The sequence below is a fragment of the Larimichthys crocea genome, chromosome VII (assembly GCF_000972845.2).
Source record: "Larimichthys crocea isolate SSNF chromosome VII, L_crocea_2.0, whole genome shotgun sequence".
Lineage (NCBI taxonomy): Eukaryota > Metazoa > Chordata > Actinopteri > Sciaenidae > Larimichthys > Larimichthys crocea.
Genome location: NC_040017.1, coordinates 15,420,250 through 15,443,504, shown reverse-complemented (window position 1 = coordinate 15,443,504; position 23,255 = coordinate 15,420,250). Strand labels below are relative to the sequence as shown.

General features: G+C 39.8%; 2 protein-coding genes across 2 annotated transcripts; one reads left to right on the top strand and one right to left on the bottom strand.

Annotated features, from left to right (window-relative positions):
- The first annotated feature begins 7,847 nt into the window (after window positions 1-7,847).
- Window positions 7,848-11,427, top strand: rnf26 (ring finger protein 26). Its single transcript, XM_019264023.2, has 2 exons — window positions 7,848-7,909; window positions 8,039-11,427. Exon 2 carries the CDS (start codon window positions 8,273-8,275, stop codon window positions 9,620-9,622), a length of 1,350 nt encoding a protein of 449 aa, XP_019119568.2. The 5' UTR covers window positions 7,848-7,909; window positions 8,039-8,272; the 3' UTR covers window positions 9,623-11,427.
- Window positions 11,428-18,523: 7,096 nt separating this feature from the next.
- On the bottom strand, window positions 18,524-22,709 carry c1qtnf5 (C1q and TNF related 5). The gene is made up of 3 exons (XM_010752508.3): window positions 22,329-22,709; window positions 19,576-19,820; window positions 18,524-19,495 (listed from the first exon to the last, which is right to left on the bottom strand). Exons 2-3 carry the CDS (start codon window positions 19,805-19,807, stop codon window positions 18,975-18,977), a joined length of 753 nt encoding a protein of 250 aa, XP_010750810.2. The 5' UTR covers window positions 19,808-19,820; window positions 22,329-22,709; the 3' UTR covers window positions 18,524-18,974.
- Between the last annotated feature and the right edge of the window lie 546 nt (window positions 22,710-23,255).

The window sequence follows — 23,255 nt, the reverse complement described above, 5'->3', positions numbered from 1 at the left end:
TTTACTTTTATCTGTCTGTCTATCCTTTGTTATATCTGAACACAGTCTTTATGCTGAGCTAAGCTAACTAGCTGCTACTGTACAAACATAACAGTGGTATCCATCTTCTCATCTATCTCCGTGCAAGAATGTAAATAAAAATATTTCTTAAAATGTAAACCTTCAATGAGTAGCTGTTTTCTTATATAATGGCATAGACTTGGATATACTGGAAATAACAATAATATGATGATAATAATAACACAGTTTGCTGTTTGCCTACTTTCAATGTTTGTAAACAGCAGACTATGTTATTACATAAAACAGAACAGCAGATAGAAAAGTGCTTTTATGGGTGCATTCTGTCAAAACATCCCCTGTTCATCAGATATCATTGGTGTTCTGTTTTTCTTCCATCCCAAAGGACCATCGCAGAGGATTTGTTGATGCACATATTGTACAAGTACTGTTGCTTTGTTTTGATGGAAACGTGAGGCCATGACTGATAACACATCCTAACATCTCTTCCTGCTCTGACGTAGTGCTAATTGGATCTCATGTTGAAGGAAAATCAACACAACTTCCTCTCTGGATTGCTGTATCGCTGTCACAGAGAGGGTAACAATTACAATTGTTTGACCTGTCACTATGTGCTTCATGCCAGAAGTTTCCGTGAAATAGACATTATACGTTTCTATCTAGATCACAAGTACGTATCAAAACACTTACAATATAACATACAGAAAACAGTCAGTACATCCTGGATTTCATATGAATGTTTATGATGATGTAAACCACTGTGTTTGTGCTTCGTTTCCTTTGTGGAGTAATACAGTCCTTATGGTTTGTATACCGGGGCACTAACTGTTCTCAAAACAACTACATTGTTCAGCTACTCAAGGTCAATGAATTATGACCAAGGTCTTCAAGGTTGCCATGTCACTTGGGCATGGTGCAAGCTATATGGGCGTATAATTTAACTCTGGAAACATGGGGATTTTTTTTTTACAAGAGCCCTATTAAAATTCCTTGTAGACAAATTACAAGTATGTCCCCTTTCACCCTTTATTTAATATGATACATCCTGGACAGGGCGTTTGGGAATATCACAGGGCAATGGGTTTGGGAATGAGACTGAAAAAGAAAAACAGTAGCAGGAAAAGCATCGTCACCTCCCCTCCTAGACGCTGCAAAGCCCTGAGGCATGTTTAATACATGTTTCTGACAACTTGTTGACAGGGGAAAACCTCCAGCAATCTAAAGTCTAACAAAATCTAACAAAATTATCAGTTGCACACAAAAACAAACATTTCCTTTATCAGTTTTTGGAGCATTCACACTGGACTGAGATGGGAAGATAGACAGCACTCTCATATAGATAGCATAAAGACTGGAAACAGAGTGTTGTGGAAAGATTCTATTGCATTACTGAAGACCAGACCAGATCTTTATTTCCAGTAGAAATACTGAAATAAAGAGTTGGACAACAACAATTGTCTTTTGAAATGTATTTCTGCGCAGAGGAGCAGTCAGGAACAGAATACACAGGTAGTCTGTTAGTGAGGCTCAAAACAAAATGCACATAGGCGATATTTATAACAAGCTGGTTATGAAAGAGAAAGTTTCTGTAATTAGAGAACACTTATGAAAGGTTAGGGCAAGAGGGTCGCCCTGGCTCAGAGGTGCACTCTAAGGTCACGAGTTAATTTAAGCACTGGCTGTCTTTCTGCATACACTACCATTGTGTCCTCCAAGCTCATCATCAGCACCACTCTGTGTGACTGGATCCTGGACTTCCTGACCTCAGGCTGTGTGAATAGGCAGCCCCACATCCTCCACCTTGATCCTCTACCTTGATCTCAACACCGGTGCCCCTCAGGGCTGAACTTCTCCTGTAGTCCCTGTTTGTGCACAACTGTGTGGCCACCCGCAGCTCTGTCAGAACCCTGACATCTTTGCGACATGGCGACAAACAAAGGAAGGACACACCCCCATCACCATCAATAGGTGGAGAGAGTCAGCAGCTTCAGGTTCCTCTGGCTTCACGTCAATGAGGACATGACCTGGACTCACCACACAGACAACATAAGAAAAACAGCAAGACAATGGCTCTTCTTCCTCCACAGGCTGCACACCCTCAGCATGGACTCCACAATATTCTCCAACTTTCACTGTACTACAGATGCACAAATGGGAGTATCCTGACCGGCTTCATCACAGCCTGGTATGGTGAAAACTGCTCAGCGCATCAAAAGGATGAAGCTGTATCCATGGAGGACGTCTACACTTGTCAGTGGAGAAGGAAGGCGAACGGGATCATCAAAGACTTCCTATCTCAAATCACCCCGCTCACAGACTGTCCTGTCTGCTGGACGGTACAGCAGCATCTGGTCTTACACCACCAGGCTCAGGGACAGCTTCAGACTGTTGAACTGAGCTCTCAAGCTCATTACTGTCACTTTACTTGCTACTCAAAGTTTAATAGCTTTTAATCAGTAGTAAATGTAAACTGTGATGTGTGCAGGCATACCATAAACCTGTTTATGCCTGCACACATCACAGTTTACATTTACTGTTTAAACGCTATTAAACCATCATAGTACCTGTTCATCATTACTGTAATGTTCTATATACAGTATATATAATATTTTATTTTCTCCTTTTACTTGATGTGATTTTCTTTTGCACATTTTGTGTGAGCGTTGTTAGAGAGAATGAGAACAAGCATCTCATTGCAAACAACCGCTTCGCTGTAACTGGTGGTTGAAAGTAACTAGGTACATTTACTAAGTGTAAGTATTAAGTACTGTACTTCAGTTTTGAGGTACTTTACTTAAGTATTTCTATTTATTTAGGAAAATATTTTTACTCCGCTACATTTATCTGACAACTGAAGTTAATTCTTGGAGTTACTTTACAGAATAGGATTTTAGAAATAAACTGTGCTATTGATTAAACCATCCAACATTTATAAGAAGGTGAAATGTGCTCAACCTCCACTAGCTGCAACCTTAAAATGCTGCTTACATATTAAATCTTCAGTAATAATAGTACTACGTACTAGTAATATGATATGATAATGAGATAACTCTTTGATACCATTCTTCCCAACAAGTACTTTTATTTTAACACTTAAAGTAGATTTTGCTGGTAAATCTTGAATTTATGAATCTTGAATGACACATAGTACTTGAACACTGGCAGATAATCACCTTTATCTCTACTTAGAGTATTGACACTCAGTTTGAACATGCCTCCTTTAAGACAGCCCCCTTTGAGGCACACGCTTGAGTGTCCTTACCATGTACCACTGTGTGCGCCATTCCTTTGTGATTGATGAATGCACCCGACTTCTGTTTATCTCACCAGGGCTCACAGTGTTCTGCTCATGGGCTAAGGAAAGTCTGAAGGAAGGAAAGAGAGGAAAAGAAGTCATTCTTTCCACACCACTGAGGGCAGACCAGAGAGCAAGTTGTTTTGGGGGGTAGTTTGCCCGGCATGAGAGACGTCTATTGTCTGAGTATCTCCATAGGACGAGGGGCTTTTGACTGTGTGCTGATATGGTGAGGAGGCTCGGGGGAAGAGTGGGAGAGATATTTGAATTTCTGCTAAACGACGTCACAACAACAGGGATGGTGACAAAGAGACACTTTGATAGCTACATGGGCCAAGAATTGAATATTGCTTCTCCATGGTGATTATATGTAATAGGGGCATTAATCCTAATAAATCCACCCACTGACATGTTTCTTCAGTGTTTCACACTGGGAACATTTTGGTATTAAGACAAAAGGAAGATGAACAAAAAACGTGTTATCTCTTCTTGGGGCAATTTTAAATGAAGAAAAGTGAGAATTAAACAGACACTAAACTGAAAAAATAATTTGCATCAAGTAGTTTCTGTCTAAAATTTAGTTCTAAAAACTCACTGCCGTCTATAATTTCAACCTAAAATTTAGTTCTAAAAACTCACTGCCGTCTATAATTTCAACCTGTTTTTCAAAGAAATTAACAAAGAATTGTTACTGCACTGACTTTTTCACTAGTTTTAAGAAAATTAGACTCTAAGGAAACAAATTACATGATTGGAAGTTTATTTAAGTGTAGCTATCATTCAAATAAAGCCTGCGTACATCTCTGTGATATACTGAATAGTTTCAGTGACTCAAACATAAGAATTTTCTGCTTTTCTTTGTCAAATACGATCTAAATATAAAAAAGCATAAGTATAAATATGTGATGATGTCTTTCTGGGCTCTGTGGAAATCTTTTACATTTTCTGATATTCTGAAGACAAAAAACTTATTGATAATGAAAATAAATGTTAGTTGTAGTCTATTTGAAATCATTATAAAGTAAGTTTTGGTTTTGGGGGGCTGATGGACAAACAAAGTTATTTTTTTATTTAACAATCTCACAGAGCTCTGGACAGATCTGGATTTCAGACAGATGTAGAATAATGAGTCATGCAACAGGAAGCTGCTACTACAGCCTGCAAACTTGTGAACATCCTGCAGATGCTCAGACAAGGTCCTGAGAAGACATCTCAAAGAGCAGGAATGTCACACTGAGGGACGCTTCACAGTCTTAGTCATCCCATTCATACCTCTGAGTCACAGTAAGATTATCACTATGTCTTCATCTGCAATGAGCCTTTTGTCCCACTCTTCATTTTACTACCTTCTTTCTCAGTCCATCAGTCCCTCCCTCGCCAGCTCAGCATGTCGCGGAGGTAGCAGGCTTGAGGCGGAGGGTTTCTGTGGAATGCCGGGTCTTGACCAGTCTGCACTTCAGTGATTTCCACTGTTTGGAGTTTGTGTTTTCCCAGAGAAGCTTCTGGTCTGCCGCCCACCCCCTGTGCTCTTTCTAAAACACACACATGCACACACAAACACACACAGATGTATTCTGAATGTAAATTTATGTCAGTCCAGTGTACTGGCTGGCAGCCAAAGTCAGCATTGAATTAGAGAATCTGAACTCTTACATCCCAAAATAGACCACAAAACCTGGGAACACAACACCCTTTACCCTTGTAACTGTGACTTCAAGTCACGGTTACAATGACAGATTTTAAAGATTGTGGGGAGACTGGTCTGCATTATGGAAAGCCGACAAACTATCTTGTAGTGTGTTGGAGTTTAACTCTGACAATTTTAATTTAATTAAGACTTACTCATTTGCATAGCTGTAATCTGAAAGAAAAAGCTGATTGACTTTCATGCAGGGCAACCAGAGTCCATATCTACTCATAAATCTGCAAATATCATTTTTATTAGGTGGTTTTATTAACTGTAAACACAATCTTTCCCTACCCTTAAAGGAATAGTTTGAGGAATGGTTCATTTTTAGACAAAACTCCTTTGAATTTGATATTAAAGTAAATTAAATATAGTCCAGGGATTTAATATTTGCACTGAATGAACTCCATGAACCTACAGTCAGCAGCCAGCTCCAAACAAAATCCAAATTGTAAAAATGACAGGGGGTTATGTGTTGGACTATTTCTCTGGAGTGTGGTTACCTGGCAACTATCCTAAGATGTCATTAAAAACCCCTTTTAAACATAATCCAGGGTTTTACAGCCAGTTGCGTACTGTGCATGTGGTGATGAGTCTTTGAGACAATATAGCCAACATTTAACTTTAGATTATCAATCAATCAATCAATCAATCAATCAATCAATCAGACTTTATTTGTATAGCACTTTTCATACAAAATATGTAACACAAAGTGCTTCACATACAAACACCCCAACACCCACCACCCAACCCCAGTTCTCCACCACAACACCCACCACATTGCAGATATTTGACGGCGTGAGTAAACTTCTAAATTAATTTTAGCTCCTGGAAGAGCAGACAAAGAAGTGGAAGGGTGGGTCAGATAATCACATTAAAAGAGTGGAAACAACTCAGCGGGTGAGAAGCCCAATTGGTGCAGATTAGTCATCCGTGGCTCCTTTAAGGAAGTACGTGAAGGGGTTGGTTTGTCCTGTTGTCTCTGTTTCATCCTGTGGAAGCTTCTCCTGCTTCCCATGTTGGTGCCGCCGTATTTTTTTTTTTTTTTTTTTTGTGTACTTGAAACAGCTCTGAGGAGACAACATCCAGGTCTAAGTTGACATTGACAAATGGCCGATGTTGAAACCAATCTTTGTCTCAGTTGGTTGCTGGGTTGCTGACTGTTGAGTGAATGTGACATAAGCAACATAAAGACTGCTGATAAATCTGGAAACTTTGATGTTGCGTGCCAGCCACAAGTTAAATGGAGGAGTTATCTTGGTTCTACTAAATATCCTCCATCATCCTTGCAGGAGGCCAAGAGGATGAGCGAAAGTAGGCTCATCATTGCACTCAAGGATACTTAAAGAAAAGCTACGTAAGGTGGCAAGCCTTTTGTAACTACTCATCATTTAGAGAGGAAGGATCCAGTTGACCAGAAAACAAAGAAAGGAAGCTGACTACAGGCCTGCTAAAGGACCACAGTGAAGGTTAGTTACCATAAAAGGAGCAGGTCTAGAAGCTCTCTGCCAGAGACAAAGTAACGTACAAGACCTTTTATAGCTTCTTGCCCTGCTCCTCCATATCCCTGTTGTATCATTAAATGCTTAAACAAATGCTATTTGTCAAGTGTCCAAAGGTTTAGAGCAGGATTTCCCATGATCGTATCAGACAGAGTTTCCCTTTGCAAGAAAAAAATAAAAGGAGCTCAGATGGGGAGGATGAGACACAACTCAAGGAAGGAAATACTGTGGATATTGCGCAGGATTGCACAGCTTTTGTGTTTCATTGTCACTAAAGTGGCTGAGGTAATGGGAGAGTATGGCTCAACATGTGAGAGTGTGTGTTAATGTAAATGGAATGACTTCAGGAAACTGGGGGGGGGGAAATGGTGATGCATGAAAGGCTGAAATTGACCACAATCGTTTTCACCTCTCTCACACACACATTAACAGAGAGAGAGAAAAGTTTTTTCCTTATTTACATATTTTATAAACAATACTGGAGGGGAAAATGGAATATTTAAAAATGCTTGAGGACAAATTAAACAAAAAATGGAGAAAAATGTGAGACTGACATGAACTAAACACAATTAAAGTGATCTCAGGAGAGAGAGAGAGATTTCCCTTTTTACCCTCTCAGCTTTGTTTAAAGAGGTACGTCATTAACATCAACAGAGGCCAAGGTTTGTCTTAAAGATATAAAAACAACAAAAACAAATAAAAACAAATAAAAAAAACAGTTTCAGTCATTTGAACAGATACTGTATCTTAATGACCGGAGAGGAGATTGTGTCCAAGTCTGATTTCATGAGTAATAATTAATAAAAAAGGATTTAAATTTCCATATTTAGATTAGTGGATAACATAAAATAATTAAAATAACACATAAAGCTGTTTCTGCTTATTTTTCACCAAAACCTAAAAGCCAGTTTTGAAAAAATTCAAATTTTATAGTAAATTAATTTAAATAAATTGAATAAATAATTGCATTAAAAACAATAGATATCTTAAAGTCCAGTTATAATATTAAAGTTCAAAATTGTAAATTTAGATTCGATTGGATAACTAATATAATTCAAACAATGGATAAAATCATTTTTCTGCCTTATTTTCACCAAATTGTATCAACCATAAAAAATCCCCAAAATACTGCAAATGTTTTAATAAATTAATTAATTAATTCAAATAAATGAATTGTATAACAAATGTATTGAAACCATATTTGATTTGTGTGTAATTTTATTATATATTTTTCCCCCAAAAAACTTTATTTTTATTTTATTTTATTTTATTTTATTTTATTTTATTTTATTTTATTTTATTTTTTTAATTAATCGCTAACCTCTCTGTGACGTCACGCAGACTCGCCGGAAGGGAAGCGGAGCGAGGACACTGACCAAAACAAATATGGCGGCGGCAGTAACGACGGTAAAAACATGTCGCTGTGTGTTTTTGTTCGTCTTTCTCGGTTTCTGCTGTCGCTTTTACACATTTACACGTTTTTTCTAAAGTGACCCTTTAAATAATCAAATGTTTTTTTTGTTTTTGTGAACGAAGTCCCGAAACGAAACCCGGAAACTAAACGGAAGTGTCCGCCTCACGTTTGAACCTAAACATCCGCCTCTGTGAACGCGTGTGTTTACTACGTTAGCTCGTCGTGAGGGACCAAACATGAAAAGACGTTTTAACGTGAGTGAATAATGCCTGACTGACTGTTTGTTGTGACACAAGGACGAGCAACAACATGTAGCCGGACGTGGACCTGAGAGGTGAACACGGGACAGGTCCGCCATGGGTTTGGTGAACCTTGTGATCTCGTCTGTGGGAAAATGCCTGGACGCCGTGTGCTTACTCCTGGACTTAAACTTCCTCGTCGTCCACACCGTGGTGCGGACCATCCTGGCTGTTATCACCTTCATAACCAGCCTGCCCACCCTCCTCCTCAACTCGGTGCTGGAGCTGGGAAACCTCGTCTTGTTTGGCTTGATGTCCATGGCAGAGGCGACGACACACGTAGCCCACGGGACTGTCACCGTGCTGGGGAGCTTGGTGCTGGCTCTGGAGGGGTTCCTGGAAAGCCTGAAGATGGTGGGTTACCTGTCCATGCACGTCCTGCTTCGTGGAAAGGAGCACCTGTACCGAGGTCTGCTGTCGTTGCTGGAGGGCTGTGGTATCGCTGTCAGCCTGGTGGTCTATTTCGCCAACACCGTGGTCAACTTTTTACTCATAGCCACCCAGAACATTTACCTGGCGGCGGTCAGCGTGTGGCAGACGGTGTCCAGCCCTTTGCAGAAGGTGCTGGAGCTCACGCTGACCTCCTTCACCTTTCTGTACAGCAGCCTGGTTGGGACTTCGGCGTTGCTCTGGTCACCCTGTAAACTGGTGTTGGACTTTCTGATCTCGCTGGTTCATATGTTTATCAGCATCTTCATTTTGAACATCTATGGCCTGTTGCTCACTGTCACCATTGCTCTAACTACCACCGTCTACCTGAACCCAGGGCTGACCCGACAGGCTGTTGCGCAAATAGTGGATTACTTTAACTCTTTTCCCACCCTGCGCAGACTTTATCAGGCTCTCCGCTGCCTGGTTTCAGCTTTGCAGCGCGTCCCGCATTTTGTACGTGGTGCCATGCAGCGCCTGCCCAGGATACTCCATCACCTCTACCTGTTAGAGAGAGGACTTTGGCAGCAGCTGTCTCGACTCAGCAGCCAGCTAGGCTTGGCTCTGAGGACGCATCTCCACAGGGACAACAACAACAGAGTACGCGGGGATGGCGACCCTGGGGAGGAAAGGCGGGACCCACCGGATGGACGAGCGGGGGATGGAGCCCACCAAGAGCTGCTGGATTTAGTTTACCCCTCCTCAAGCACAGACAGACCACTAAAGAAGCAGTCATCTTTAGGCAAAGACGTCAAACCTCTTCCTGCTGAGAATCTGCTGACTCTGCTGAAGGAGCAGGAGGACAGGAAGAAGTGTGTGATCTGTCAGGACTGTACCAAGACGGTGGTGCTGCTGCCGTGCAGACATCTCTGCTTGTGTAGGGACTGTACGAACATCCTGTTGAGGCAGCCCATCTACCAACAGAACTGCCCACTGTGTCGGCACATGATCCTCAACACTATGGACGTGTATCTATGAAGGGCCAAGGGAAGTCTGACCACATGGAGCAATATCGATACTTTTTACCACCGCTGAAATGACGTATGATGTATGACGTATTTTTTACTAGGTTGTGTTAAGGGATAAGTCTGGTAATATTCTACATTTTTCTTGCTGTCAGTAAAAGTGTGAGAACGCATTATTCTGTCTCTTAATACTTTCTCTGGACTGTGGCACCCAGTCGCAAAGCTGTTCATTTCCACTAAAGTTGTCGACCTTTTAAAAAAAGCGACTCACAAATTTATAGTTTCATTTTTTTTATTACCAATTGGGCTCTGTAGTTTGTTTGTTTTTAACAAATGTTACCGAAGCAGTAAATAAAAGTGCAGTAAATTCTGGATTTTTGCTGACAGTAAATAAAAAAATAAAAAAGAGAGAGAATATCACCAGACTTTATAAAATTTGGTGTCTAATCTGTATTTTTTAAGCACAGATTTGACAAGGAATATTCATGCTGTGTCCCAATTTAATACTTAATACTAACTCTATACAGTATGTACTGTATACTAATCTTTATGGTACACTGTGTTTGCAGTTAGTAGGAAATGATATGATGCTTTGAATCAAACTACAACATTAACAACAAGATGTTTTTCCAAATGTGTTTCTGTTTCACCCCCGTCTGCAGGTAGTTGGTAGTATTTTTTCCAGCTCCTCCTGATCCTTTGTGCGTTGCATTGTGGGAGAATAGTGTGCAAACAGTACAGTAGACCTTTGGTTTGTCATTTTCCAAACTGAAATCCTGCTTTGAATCAATCTGTCATATGGATTCGGGACACAGCCAGATGTGTGACGCACCTGTTTAAATATTCCAGTATTGCCACGTTGAGTCTCAGGTCTCGTAGCCATGGTAACCCGTCAGTGCCCTCCCTGATGCTGAAATGTTTACCACCGCTAATGTCTTAACATGTCTTTGTGTCCTTTCTAGTCGGCCAAGCTGTGAAGAAATGCAACCTACGCTGTGCTTTAATGCACGAGTACACAAACGATTTCACACACGCTGTACGTACGTATGAATGCCGTGTGTTTAACAGCACGACGCCGCAACCTTTTCGTTCTGTTCTCTAAATGATGACCACTTCGCACAGAGCTGTTTAAAGAGTTTTTCTGTATTTAAGGAAAGTGATTTATAGTTTTCCAGTCAGGCCTGATAAAATCCAGCTTTATTCCATTTATTTGGTCTATTGATAGAGCCGATTCCAGTCTTCACCACCAACACAATCCATAAAAGGTTTTCCCTTTCCTTTGTCATTGTAATAAAACATAGCTTTCTGTGGTATAAAAGGACCATAAACCAATAAGGCTTTACAATTTAATTAGCTTTTGTTTCTCATTTGTTGCTGTTGAAGTGTTGATATTGATCGATGTTTAAAGTTTACAGGGCACTATCGTGACTCCACTTCATCTATTATTATGGGTGGTGGGTGGTGTGGAGTCAGATCTGATATGCCCTTTTTGTTTTGTTTTGTTTCCTCAGTGATTTGTATGAAGAAAATTTAATTTTTTGTAACTTTCGCTATGTTATACAACTGACATTATTGTATTCCTCACAGCATTACTCATGTCAGTGGTCTCTAGGAATCATTTACAGTCTATAGTCATTATAGACTACTCCTCTAAGGTAACCTAGTAAAGATGGCTGCTGTCATTTGTTGCTGCCTGCAGTTTGTATGACACAGCGTGGGACAATGTGATTTGAAGACGTGAATGTAACTTTTTTTTTTAAATGCTATGGCTGCCACATAACAGGCAAGTCTTCTGTTCATAATAAAACAACAATCAATTAAACGTTCTCTTGTGATCAGTCCAACATATCATCTTTGTGAATGTTGTCACAGCAGGAGTCTGACGTGGGTATATCAAATACTGAAGTAAATGTATTATGGCTGCAACTAATGATTAGTCTGGTTACCAAATAATCAAAAATATTTAAATCAATAAATCATCAATTAACCATAGACTGTCAGTAAATGGCAAACAACACCCATTACAAGTTCTAAGAGCAAAATGTCCCTTTTTTATCCCACCAACAGTATGAAATCAAAAGATATATTAACTGCAGTGGTGGATGTTTAACTTAAGTAAAAGTAATAATACCACAACGTAGAAATACTCTGTAAAAGTATCCATCATGCAGAAAGGCCAATTTCAGAAATAGGCAGGTAAAATCTGTAATATCAGTAGTGTGGGGCAGTGATTTCCCAACCAACCTGACCAATCAGAGTTAGTAACACCTAACAACCTCATTCTGTAATCAAGAGTAAATGAAAACTAGTTAGCAGGCAAGCATGCAGAGAAATCAAAATACAATAAAATAAATTCATAAATAGTCATAATAAATGGTGTAAATGTATGTTCTCTGCAGCCCCAAGTAGTTGTGGTATGAATGCAAACTTGACCAAACCTAATGGAAAAAGAAACCAAGCTCAAACACCAAATATTCCAGGATCACTCTGTTTGTATTGTGACAACATTTCTATATAATTAATAGTGTTAAATAACATCCAGTTGTTTCCCATTAACAGGCGCTAGAGCTGACGGGACTGCAAAGGTGTGTCGCACAAAAAAGGTTTGGAGTGGATGAGTGACAGTGTGCTGTGAGATAAACAACAGAAAGGCCTTTATGCACAGGCCACATGGTGTGTCCCATGCTGCTATTCACGAAAACGTTATTTTCCAATATTTTTCATAGAGATCTCTGAATTTTCTATACACAATCAGTGGCACAATTTACCCCCATGTGGCTCGACTCATCCTCTCCCTGAGCTCAACTTGGGGCAAGTCATATTCATAGGAATGTCATATTTTTAAAAATAAAATGTTTATTTTTGTGATTATTCCCAGGGATACACCACATCCTGAAATATATGCACAGATTTTAGTTGAAGACATCACTGTCCTGCTTCCATAAGTAGAGAGCGTGATGTGGATTTCCCAGTGGGAAATGTATACACACGGGCTGGACACACAAGTTTACTTTCACTTGTCAACACTTGTATGTGCAACTAGAGACAGTTGAGATGGTTCCTCTGTCATGTTGTGCATCTGTGAAGATAAAAGAAGTATTTTGGAGCTGCAGAACGGTTGCAGGGTTGGAGGAGTGGGCCCCTAATGGTCATATGGGACCACTTCTACCACCATGACAATTCACTGGAGCCTTGTGGTTTACAGCTTCATTCCCGTTCCCAATGTTGGCTCTAAAAATATCCCCAGCTCCATACCAGACATCTACATAAAAGCAGAGACATTAATCTACAGTATAGTTTAAATTTGGATATTTAGGTTTTGTTATTAATACATTTGTCTCCAGACATGATAACTGGCATTTTATTGATTAATCCTCTCATTTACTGCTATTGAAGTCTTCTGTGATTAAACAGGCAACATCCTGAAATCGTATCTTCACTGCTGAGAGGTGTGCACAGGTTATCTACTCGATAACCACAAACTAAACACTCTGTTAGAGATCAGAAAACAAATCCAGGAGCTGTTTATTGTCTCCTGACCCACGAGCCCTGCCTCAGCAGTGTTTACGTGTTAGTTGTAAATGAGCATGGTGTTAACAGAGGAGAGGAAGTTTGATGTCAGGGGAAGGAGCAGGGAGGAGTAAACCAAAGGAGAGCTTTATACTCCAGGGATGTCTTCCTTTTGACCTCAGTGGTCCTGGTCAGCGAGCAGTGTGGGAAAATGTCAAACTCTAGTGCACTCTTCCCTGCCTCACCCAGGCTCTATTTTTTCTGTTTATGATCACTGTCTCCATCTCAGACTCTTTTTCTCTAAATTGTGTGCTTGAGTGGGAAAACCTCTTCAAAACCAGAAGGGTTAGTGAGCATCTACCCTGATAAAACGTCAAAAATGGTGAATTTATAGCAGCTACAACAGCGCAGATCTAGAGTTGACCCTGACCTCTGACCTCCCTGTGGGGGTTAATGGACAATACAAGAATATCCCTGCATAGATGAGCCGAGGGCTTTAGAGTAATGTTTCTATTTTTGACACCATTTTATCACATGATGCAAAGACCAAAAATAGAAGGTAAAACCTGCAGATCTACAAAAGGTAGGATAAGATTTAACCGAGAGAAATCAGTGCCATTCAATTAAAATGAAGAAAAAAAGCAGCTTGACTGTCATGTGAAGAGATAAAGAAGACAGGCAGCTCATTAGCTTCGGCCTTCACCCAACCCTGACACAACTGTAATTAAGAGGTTTGTTGTGATTAATCCAGATAATCCTGATAACCTCGACTAAATGCAGCGTGTGATGTATGGGTTACGCAGATTAAAGCTCGTGCTTACTGAAGTAGGAAGCTGGATGATAGCCATCAGGTCAGAGGGCTCATTATAGGAGCCCCCCATGCTACTTAAACATTCACCTTCCGACTGAGAGAGAAATGAAACGTGCCACTGTTCTTACACATAAAGAAAGATGGTCAGGGCTGAAAGAGTTACACACATACATGTTCTGTTAGTGATTTAAATATAGTGACACCGATCGACAGAAAAAGACGATTTATGATGTCAAAGTGAACAGATTTCCGAGAATTTGAGTTTGCTTAGTTATTATGTGCAGTTAAATAAAAGGTCAGTGTAGCACCCTGACCATCACCGTTTCTTTTTTATAGACCTTTTTTTTTTGGCCCTTTTCTGCTTTATTGGATAGCAACAGCTGGACAGATGGACAGGATATTCATGTGTGTGTGAGAGAGAGAGAGGATGACAAGCAGCAAAGGCCCCAGGCTGGAATCGAACAGCTGATACATGGGGTATGTTTGACCAGGTGAGCTACCCATCACAGTTTCAATATGAGAGTTTTAAAACTTCTCACCGAACTGTGCATCTTTTCTTTCTGGAGATTGCTCAGAGATTACCTTACAAGGGAAACAAGACTTAAAGTAAACTTCAGGGGAATTTCTTCCTCATTGTACCATAACAGCATAACTGTGGTCTACTGTTCAATATTTGTTCAGTACAACATTTCACAAAACAACAAGTCTTGTTCTTAAATACTAGTCCAAAGACAACATGCAAAAGCCTTCCATCTTAGTAGAGATTACTTGTGATTACTTACTGTTACATCCTTAGGAATGTGGAGAGACACACAAAGGGACACGCGTATGAGAGGGTATTTGAGTCTGAGTGCATATATAATAGTCTTCGAGTCATAGTCATATTCAGTGGAGAATAAAACCCTCTTTCACACCTCAGTAGCATATATCAAGTCATTCATGTCACACACTGATTTGCAGATTCGCAGATTTGCAGAAGTAAGTGTCTTAAATGTTGCACCAGCTTTCATACATTTATAATGAACAGTGTTTGAGGTGCTTCACCAATGGGGTTTTATTTTTATGGTTTGAGGATTTTGTGCACATATATGGCAATATCTTGGCAGTAAAGGTCTTTATCATTTCAAAGTTCCTAAATGCCTTTAAGTTTGTGTTACTGATCTCTTAAGAGCAGGTGTTATGTTTCAAGTGGTAAATGTCTGGTTTTGAAAGAAATCACTTTTCTAGCTTGTAAATTATAGATTATGTCGAAGGATTGGAGTCCCAAAATCGGAGTCCCACTGTGAGGTGATGTTCCCATTATATCATAAAGAGAGCTACTGGAACAGGTGTCGAATAATAAAATCCTAATGTTCTACACATTCCTGGTTGAAGAGCCGCAGTTGCACACATCGTTAAGGCACCTCAGGACTCTTGTTGATACAGCTGGTTGAAATGATCAATCCTGCCCACAAAATCTTAAGCACAAAGTGATGAAACTTGATATTTGATACTCCTCCTACACATATGTTCCTGTGGACAGTGTTTTAACTGCTGAACAGTGATACAACACTGTCCCCTGCTGGATAAAGTAGTATCTCCCCCTACAGATGAATCATTTTGATGACGGTGGATTCTAGCTGCATGCCTCCATATCTTTTTTTCAGGCACATTTTGTCTTTGTGGGCAGCGCTGTAAGCTCACAGTGATAAGGTTCCTCCCTTTCTGTGTGAACTTTGCATTGCAAAACTGCCCGTAGGTGTGAACGTGAGTATGAATGGTTGTTTGTCTCTATGTGTCAGCCATGTGATGAACTGGTGACTTGTCCGATGCCACCTGGGAGAGGATCCAGCCACCTGAGACCCTGGAGGATAAACAGTTACAGAAGATGGATGGATGAAGAATATGTAGTTAAAGAGATAGTTCAGATATTTTCAAAGTGAGGTTGTATGAGGTACTTATGCTGTCAGCACGCTTTCAAAACACATAACACATATAACACATTTTTCTGCTGACCCTGTCTGCGGTAGTGCTTTTCTCAACTTCTGTCCTGGGACTTCTGTCTGCTTCTCCAAACTGGGAACACGCTGACTGCCGTCTAGTGAAGGTAATACACCAACCATAGATAAATACCTCATACAACCACACACAAAACTACCCCTTTAACACTTACACATACCTTATCATTTGGAGTTGCTCATTTTATGACGATTGTTTCACAAGTTTATTTAAGTTTATGTTTTACAATTACATATGGTGGGTTTGATGGGTGAATTTTGTCTGTAAAATACAGTCCAAGGATTTAATGTTTCCTTGACAAAGTGAAGAACCTTTAAAGGAATAGTTTAGCATTTCTTTGTTTTCTAGCCAAGTGTTAGATGAGAAGACCAGTACCATTTAGTAACCTGTTTTTAAAGTTCAAAACGCCTACTTTTTCCTCTGCAATTTCTGCCTCTGTACTTTTGAAATGATAATCATCCTCACAGCAATGACAAAATTGTAGAAACTTTGATGTTTTGTCTTTAAAACAGCCTTTAGATTGTCATTTATGGACCAAGGAATGTACAGAAAATATAATCTAACTTAGATTCAATTATAAAAGGAGATAAAAAAAATAGAGTTTTATAGGCATATTTGGTGACTAGTCCGACATATCTTTTAGTTTGGGGGTTAAATTGGGGTCATTTTGAACCTATTATTTTCTAAAATCGTCCTAATTTGATTTTTACAGAGTGTCCACACTGTTGTTTATTATATTATATGACTATTTTAACTACGCTGTATCTTTAATCCAGATATCAAATTCTTGCCCTCAGTCTCCTTCACTCAAACAGACACCCGTCCACCAATGAGAGCTCTGTATTTCAGGGTGATGTCACTGTCTGCAGAGCGATTTACAGGCCGTGAGCTAATGGAAATAACTTATTGATGCCAAGGGAAGATTGATTAACTCGCTGCTTCTCTCATTCTGCCCTACAGGGAAAAGTTATGAGGATATATTTAAAACTTAATTATGTGTAGGAGTCTCAGGGAGTGTAGAGAAAATAACATTTCCTCCTGTGTGAGGTAGTGTCTCTGACAGGCACAGAAATACTGTCTTGGGTTCTGGTCTTATCAGTGTTTACCCTCCTAAATAAACAACACTGCCTCAAGGAAAATGTTAAAACACAGTAATTCAGCTCAGGAGAATAATATACATTACGTTATTGTTTTAACCTATCGTCAGTAAGGAAGGAGAGGATCTGCCTGAACCAGCTCACAGTGTTGAAATGTAGCTGGAGAGTCTGTCAAGATACTTACAGCGTTTGGTGAAATCATTAAGAAAAAAGTAAATAGAGTAAATCCAGTGGAAAATGAATATTTTCCAACATTTTTCATTATGGTATTTACTTTGTTAATGCCTTTACCTTTGGGGATGAAAACCAGAGAGTTGGCTGTTGAATTTTATTGATAAAAATACCTTGTGGAAGTTAATTAATCAGGCAGAGGTGGAAAGTAACAAGAACATTTACTTTGGAGCTACCTGTACTTTACTCGAGTACTTCCATTATGTGCTTCTTTATTCTTCTACTCCATATTTCAAAGCGAGTTTTACTACATCACATTTATTTAACAGCTGCTTGTTACTTTTCAGATTAAGATTTTATATTTAAAGCTTATAAAATATGATGATTGAAACAGTGGGTTTGGCTTTTGGACACTCATAAAAAAACATCTCTAAAAGAGACAAATTTTTCCCTCTGAAATTTGTGGTTAGATAAGGCAAAACAATCAAATAAAAGTAAAATAAATCATTAATCATTTATCATCTTAGATGACACTTAGTTTAGGGTACAAACTATATATAATAAACTAGCTATAAACTATAGATCTACAAAAGGTAGTTATAGAGGGATATTTTTCTGCAGAATGAGTTCTTGAATTAGTTTAAGTTTATTAAGTTCTTTAAATACTTTACACACATTTTGCTGTAAAAGTAAGTCCATGTAAAGTACAAATAAATATGTGTTCTTAAGTTTGTCGTAGACCAAAGAAGCCAAATTTGAATGCTTAAAAATATCGACAACTTTATAAAATTAGGTGTCAAAATCAGGTATGAATGTGCAGAAGCTACGCCCACTAATGGGAGCAATCAAGCAGCAATTTTGAAGCCGCTGAAACATGAAGGAGGGTTCAGAAAATGACATGACTAACTCTGAAACACTCTGAGCGAGATGCATTCATTTCTATCTCTCTGTTAGGGGTCACAGGGGTACGCTCAGGGCGGCCTCAGCGTGTCATCGAGCCACCTTTTAGGACCGCCCACAAAATCCTGAAAACTGGTGAAAAACTGTTTTAACCTCTAACTCAACATTTCAGTTATATATCGTTCAAAGTCTTTTCACATGTTTTCAGCAGCTATTTTCCAACATATTTAATGTATTTTGAAATAAATCTGCCTTTACACAGACTGTAAGTAAAGGATCTACAGTCCATTAAACCTCTGTGTGCATAGGCAGGCATGTTTTTGGAAAGTGGCACAAAAATCATGTTTGGACACTGAGGCTGATGTATTGCAGCAATTAACAAAACAAACACACACACATACACACCAGTATAAATCAGTCACGCGTGTTTTAAAAACTGTGATGATTTATTCATTTTTTCATGTTCGCTGTGCAGAAAGTGACGGGAAACAAAAGTGCAATAAAAGCATAGAGGCTGTTTGAATTTGTGGCTGCGGTGGAGTTGGCTGGAGGCCGTTGTCACAACATCTGTTACAAGAATTAAATGTCATAGAAGTTCAAAGGCTGCAACCGAAGAACAGACGCTGAATAAACATGACTGCTCGTGTGTATGTACCACACGCTTCACCAGTACGGTATGTGCCATTCAAGTAACATTGTCTGGTGTGTGTTGGACTTCTTACACAAATACAGATGTACCACATCACATCTTATTCACTTTTCTTTATCCAGAACTATTCAATTAGAAAACTGAAAAAAGCCACAAAAAATTTTTAAAAAAAGGTTGTGGTTCATTTTCCAAAGTGGAATATGACTTTTGTTTTGTTCATAAGCACATGTCATGCAAAAACAGCAGAGTTTTTCCAGTCCGAGTACACCAAGAAGCCGGTGAAGGTGCTGTCTGTCTTGGTGCTGGAATAAAATCCATTGTACTCTGACAGAGCCATCTGGACCCACACCTGGTCACCAGGAATGAGGTGGAGCAGAGAGCCGCCTGACAGAGACGCTGGTTTGGGCCAGTTGCCGTAGAACTGAAAATAAGATGCCACCGCGTGTGCGTTTTTCATCAGGTCAAACTGCAGGCTGGAACGGTAAACTGTGGCGTGGACGGCAAAGTAGTAAACTCCAGGGACTTTGCAGGTGAAGCGTCCGGTCTCTGTGTTGTAGTCACCCTGTTCGTTGAGCACGATCTTGTCGAAGCGGACCACGTCGCCCACAGTGATGGGTAAAGTGCGGCCCTCAGATAATTTGGCACTGAAGGCTGATTTAGGGGCCACTGCACACTCCCCTGGCTGCCCCCTCTCCCCTTTTACTCCTGGGTCACCTCTGTCCCCAGTTATGCCTCGCACGCCTGTCTCACCTGGGGTGCAAGAGGACACAACACAGACATGAGCCACTTATTCATCACATACTCACACATAAATAAATCAAACAGAGCACCTGTGTCTCCTCTGTCACCCTTTTCTCCCTTCTCTCCTGGGGCAGCATCTCTCCCGTCCCTCCCGTCTCTCCCTGGTTGACCAGGGCTGCCATGACCTCCAGGAGTCCCCGGGATACCAGGCTGACCAGTGCACAGACTGGGAGGGATCTTGTTGTCTTCTAACTGGTTAGAAACATGGGCTTGGAGGATGAGGAGGGAGTGCAGCAGGGGCACAAGCCTGAGTGAGGTCATTGCAGTGTCAGGGCTGAGAGAGAAAAGAAAAATATGGAGACATTATGGTTTACAAACAAGTCTGTGGGGGAGTAACACTGAAATTTGGACTGGATTACATTACAAGTGGACAATAGTGATCTGCTAAAACAAAAGTGGCACCATAAACATCACTTTAAATCAAACATCAGATTACAGAAGCAGGCAGCAGGTATGTAAACACACTGGAATGAGTGTTTTATAATAGCATAATTTAAGGACTTACAGTATAATATTTAGTTAAACTTTTTATACCAAGGCGCAGAGTTACAAAAGTTTAGTATCAAATTAATTTAAGGATATTGTCCAGCACACAGCCAATAAAAACTCAGTGTCTAACATTTAATACTTTACCAGTGTCTTTTTAAAACACATTTAATCATGCGCATCATGTGTATTAACAGATAAAAGCATGCACTTTAATAAAACTTCACCTCTCTTGGAAATAACCGTATTATATTACCGAGTTGGCATTACTTTCAGATTTCAGTACTGCCAAAACTGTAAAGGAAATAACCAGTAATTTAGAGCAGATGACAGCTTGACAGTGTCTTCTTTCACTCAGGTGGATATCTTCAAAAAATCTAATGGCTTTAGAAATATTAAAACATTTTTAAGTGGAGATTTTTCACAGAGATTTGACGGTAATGTAAACACACCACGTGGATACTTGTGTTTATACTTGTGCAGTTCCAGCTGATGATTCAGCTTCCTCAGAATAATGGATGACACAAAGAACAGTCTGCCTGGTTTTCTGGGAAGGCACGTGGCGGGAAGTGATGGAAAAAAACTGACCAGAAATGAAAGACGAGTCTATAATGACCAACTGCAAACAGAAAAGTGTTTTGATTTTTGATCTTTGAATTCTGACTTTCACATCGGCAAAAGTTGAATTAAACATCCTTGCTTTTAAATAATTTCAGACCATTGATGTGATGCGAAGTTTCTGTGAGGTGATGGGCAGGACTTGGCCATTAGAAAACCCTTTTTTTTTTTTTTTTTCAATTCAGCCGGAGGAAACAAATTCCTGAACTAATGATGAATCATATTTTCAAAACAAAACTTTAAATCTTGGTTTCTAAACACGTGTGTCCAATAAAATTGATGAGATGCTGAATACCAGACAACCTACTCAGAAAATTACTCAAGGTCACACCTAAAAGTTAATCCCCAAATCCTCTTTTTATTTTTCTGTCTGCTTCTGTTTCCTGTTTGTGTGTGAACCCGAGTCAAGAATTTGGTTCCTCAGATGACGCCTCCTGGACAGCATTACAGATATCAAATCATACATTTCTGCATGTGTTTGCTTGTATTGGACCACCCTTGTGTTTCCAGCCGGTCCTTTGGTCAAGGCACACCATCTTGTCTCGGCTGTCGCCCTGTTTGGCCATCAGGACAGGCGTCACAGGACCATAAACTGAGATGATGAGCTAAGCAGGAGGACTCACAGCTGTAACCGACTTCTTCTTCTCGGACTCCAACATTATGGTTTACAAATAAAAACTTGCTGTTTGTGGTGTGTGACAATAATGAGAAAGAGTTTTTGTCGTCTATCTGCAGATCCTCTAATGAGAATTTAATGCTTACATCCAAAAAGAGAGAGAGAGAAGGAGAGGAGGAGGAGGAGACTAGTAAAGAAAGAGAGTGACAAAAAAAGGAGGCGGAAGAAAGAAATGCATGTCAGCTTTCCTGGCAGAAAAGGAGTTCAGACAAGAGGACAAACACTGAGTCTGAACAGCTGTCTACCACCACTCCTCAGTAGCCCTCAGATGATTAGAAACATGTTTTATTTCACTGTTTATAGGCCAGTGAAATTCAATCCAGTCACTGGGTTTCACCGATCTGGATTCAACTTTAAGACTACGTGCCGCCTGGATGATTGAAATGAGCTTTTATTGGCAGTTCAAAGATTCAAAGATCTACAGTAATTTCTCTGTGAAGCAGAAACAAATCACAGCGCTTCGGCAGTCATTTGGAAAAGTTTGGCATATTGCCTCAAGACCAGCTGGAGTTCACTGATATTATCCACATTTACTGTAACTCAAAACCAGGCTGTTAAAGGCAACACTGCCCAGTTACTTTAACCCTGCAATGTTGTACTATACTGTACTACAGTAAATATATACATTAATATAATAAAATAGGTAGCAGAAACATCTTAAACTTGAATGCATTAGTAAGAATAATGTATTAATATAATATAGAATAATTATGTTGCATGGTTCCTTTTACTTTTAATACTTTAAGTACATTTGGCTGATATTATTAATATACTTTTACTTAATTATGCAGGATCTTTCTGTACTATTATTGTTAGTAAGTTTTCCACATAATTCAGTTTACAATAGACACAATAACCAAAGATGCACTTTGGGGGTTTGAAGGCAAACAACAACACTAAAAACCAATCTGACGCATCGCAGCCCTGCACCCTGACGTGCAGATTTCACCTGTGAAATTCAAAGTCTGAAGAGCAGCTTTCAAAAATCAAAGCCAGACTTACCAGATGAGGATAGTGAAGTCGTCACTAGTGAAGTCTGCTGCTGCTGCTGCTGCTGCTGATGTTTGTGAGTGTTGATGAGAATCCGGTGAAAGCTGTTTAACCCAACCAGAGAGTCTGGCTGGGAAAAAACTGAAGGGAAATGGTAATAAAGTCCAATTAGAAACTGGGGTGGGTGGGAGAGGAGGGACTGAGGGTTGAGGAGCCAGAGAGAGAGAGAGAGAGAGAGAGAACAGGGAGGACACAGAGGAAAATATTTGATGTTTATCCAACACACACACACAAAAGAGAAATATCCAACAACGGAACAAAGCTGTAAGAAAATCAATATGAAAAAGGGGATTTTAAAGGGATGAGAAAAGTTATGGAGAAAATGATAAATGGAGGAGAAGTGATTGCATAACAGCGTTTGGGAAACTCTCCAAAAATACAACCACAGAGAGTTCAGAGGGATGTGCTCAGAAAAAGGCAAGTGTCACGACAATGAACTGCAGCTGAAAACGAGCCGGCCCGCCTGGTTTTATTACACAAGAACAAACCACTGCTTAAAAGACAGAAAAGAAAGGTAGACAGAGAGAGAGAGACAAGCATCAGCTGACATAAAGGCAAACTAATACACACTTTCTCATATTATCTCTACTCTGAGTTTCATTATCTGCCTCTGAGATGAGGCAATTTGCTCCATCCTGATAGCATCCCCCTACTAATATCAGTCTTCTACTCAGGAAAGACTCTCTGATGGTAATCCTCTTTTCTCTGTAATCCTTCAGTTGCAGCGTTAAGTTGATAAAGCAAGAGGTCTTAATATCTTTTTTTGGCAAGAAAGCTAAACTTGAAGCCGGTCACATTTCGCAGCTCTTTTGAATTCAGGCCATTGAAAACATGTTTTCAATCTGTTATCGTCAGCAGCGACCCCAAATGGACCAGAAA

Excerpts from the sequence above, each read along its gene's own strand:
- rnf26 (XM_019264023.2), top strand. The coding sequence starts at position 8,273 with ATGGGTTTGGTGAACCTTGTGATCTCGTCTGTGGGAAAATGCCTGGAC.
- c1qtnf5 (XM_010752508.3), bottom strand. The coding sequence starts at position 19,807 with ATGACCTCACTCAGGCTTGTGCCCCTGCTGCACTCCCTCCTCATCCTC. Across the intron at positions 19,496-19,575 it reads GGGTGACAGAGGAGACACAG|GTGAGACAGGCGTGCGAGGC; the intron begins GTGCTCTGTTTG and ends CTTGCACCCCAG.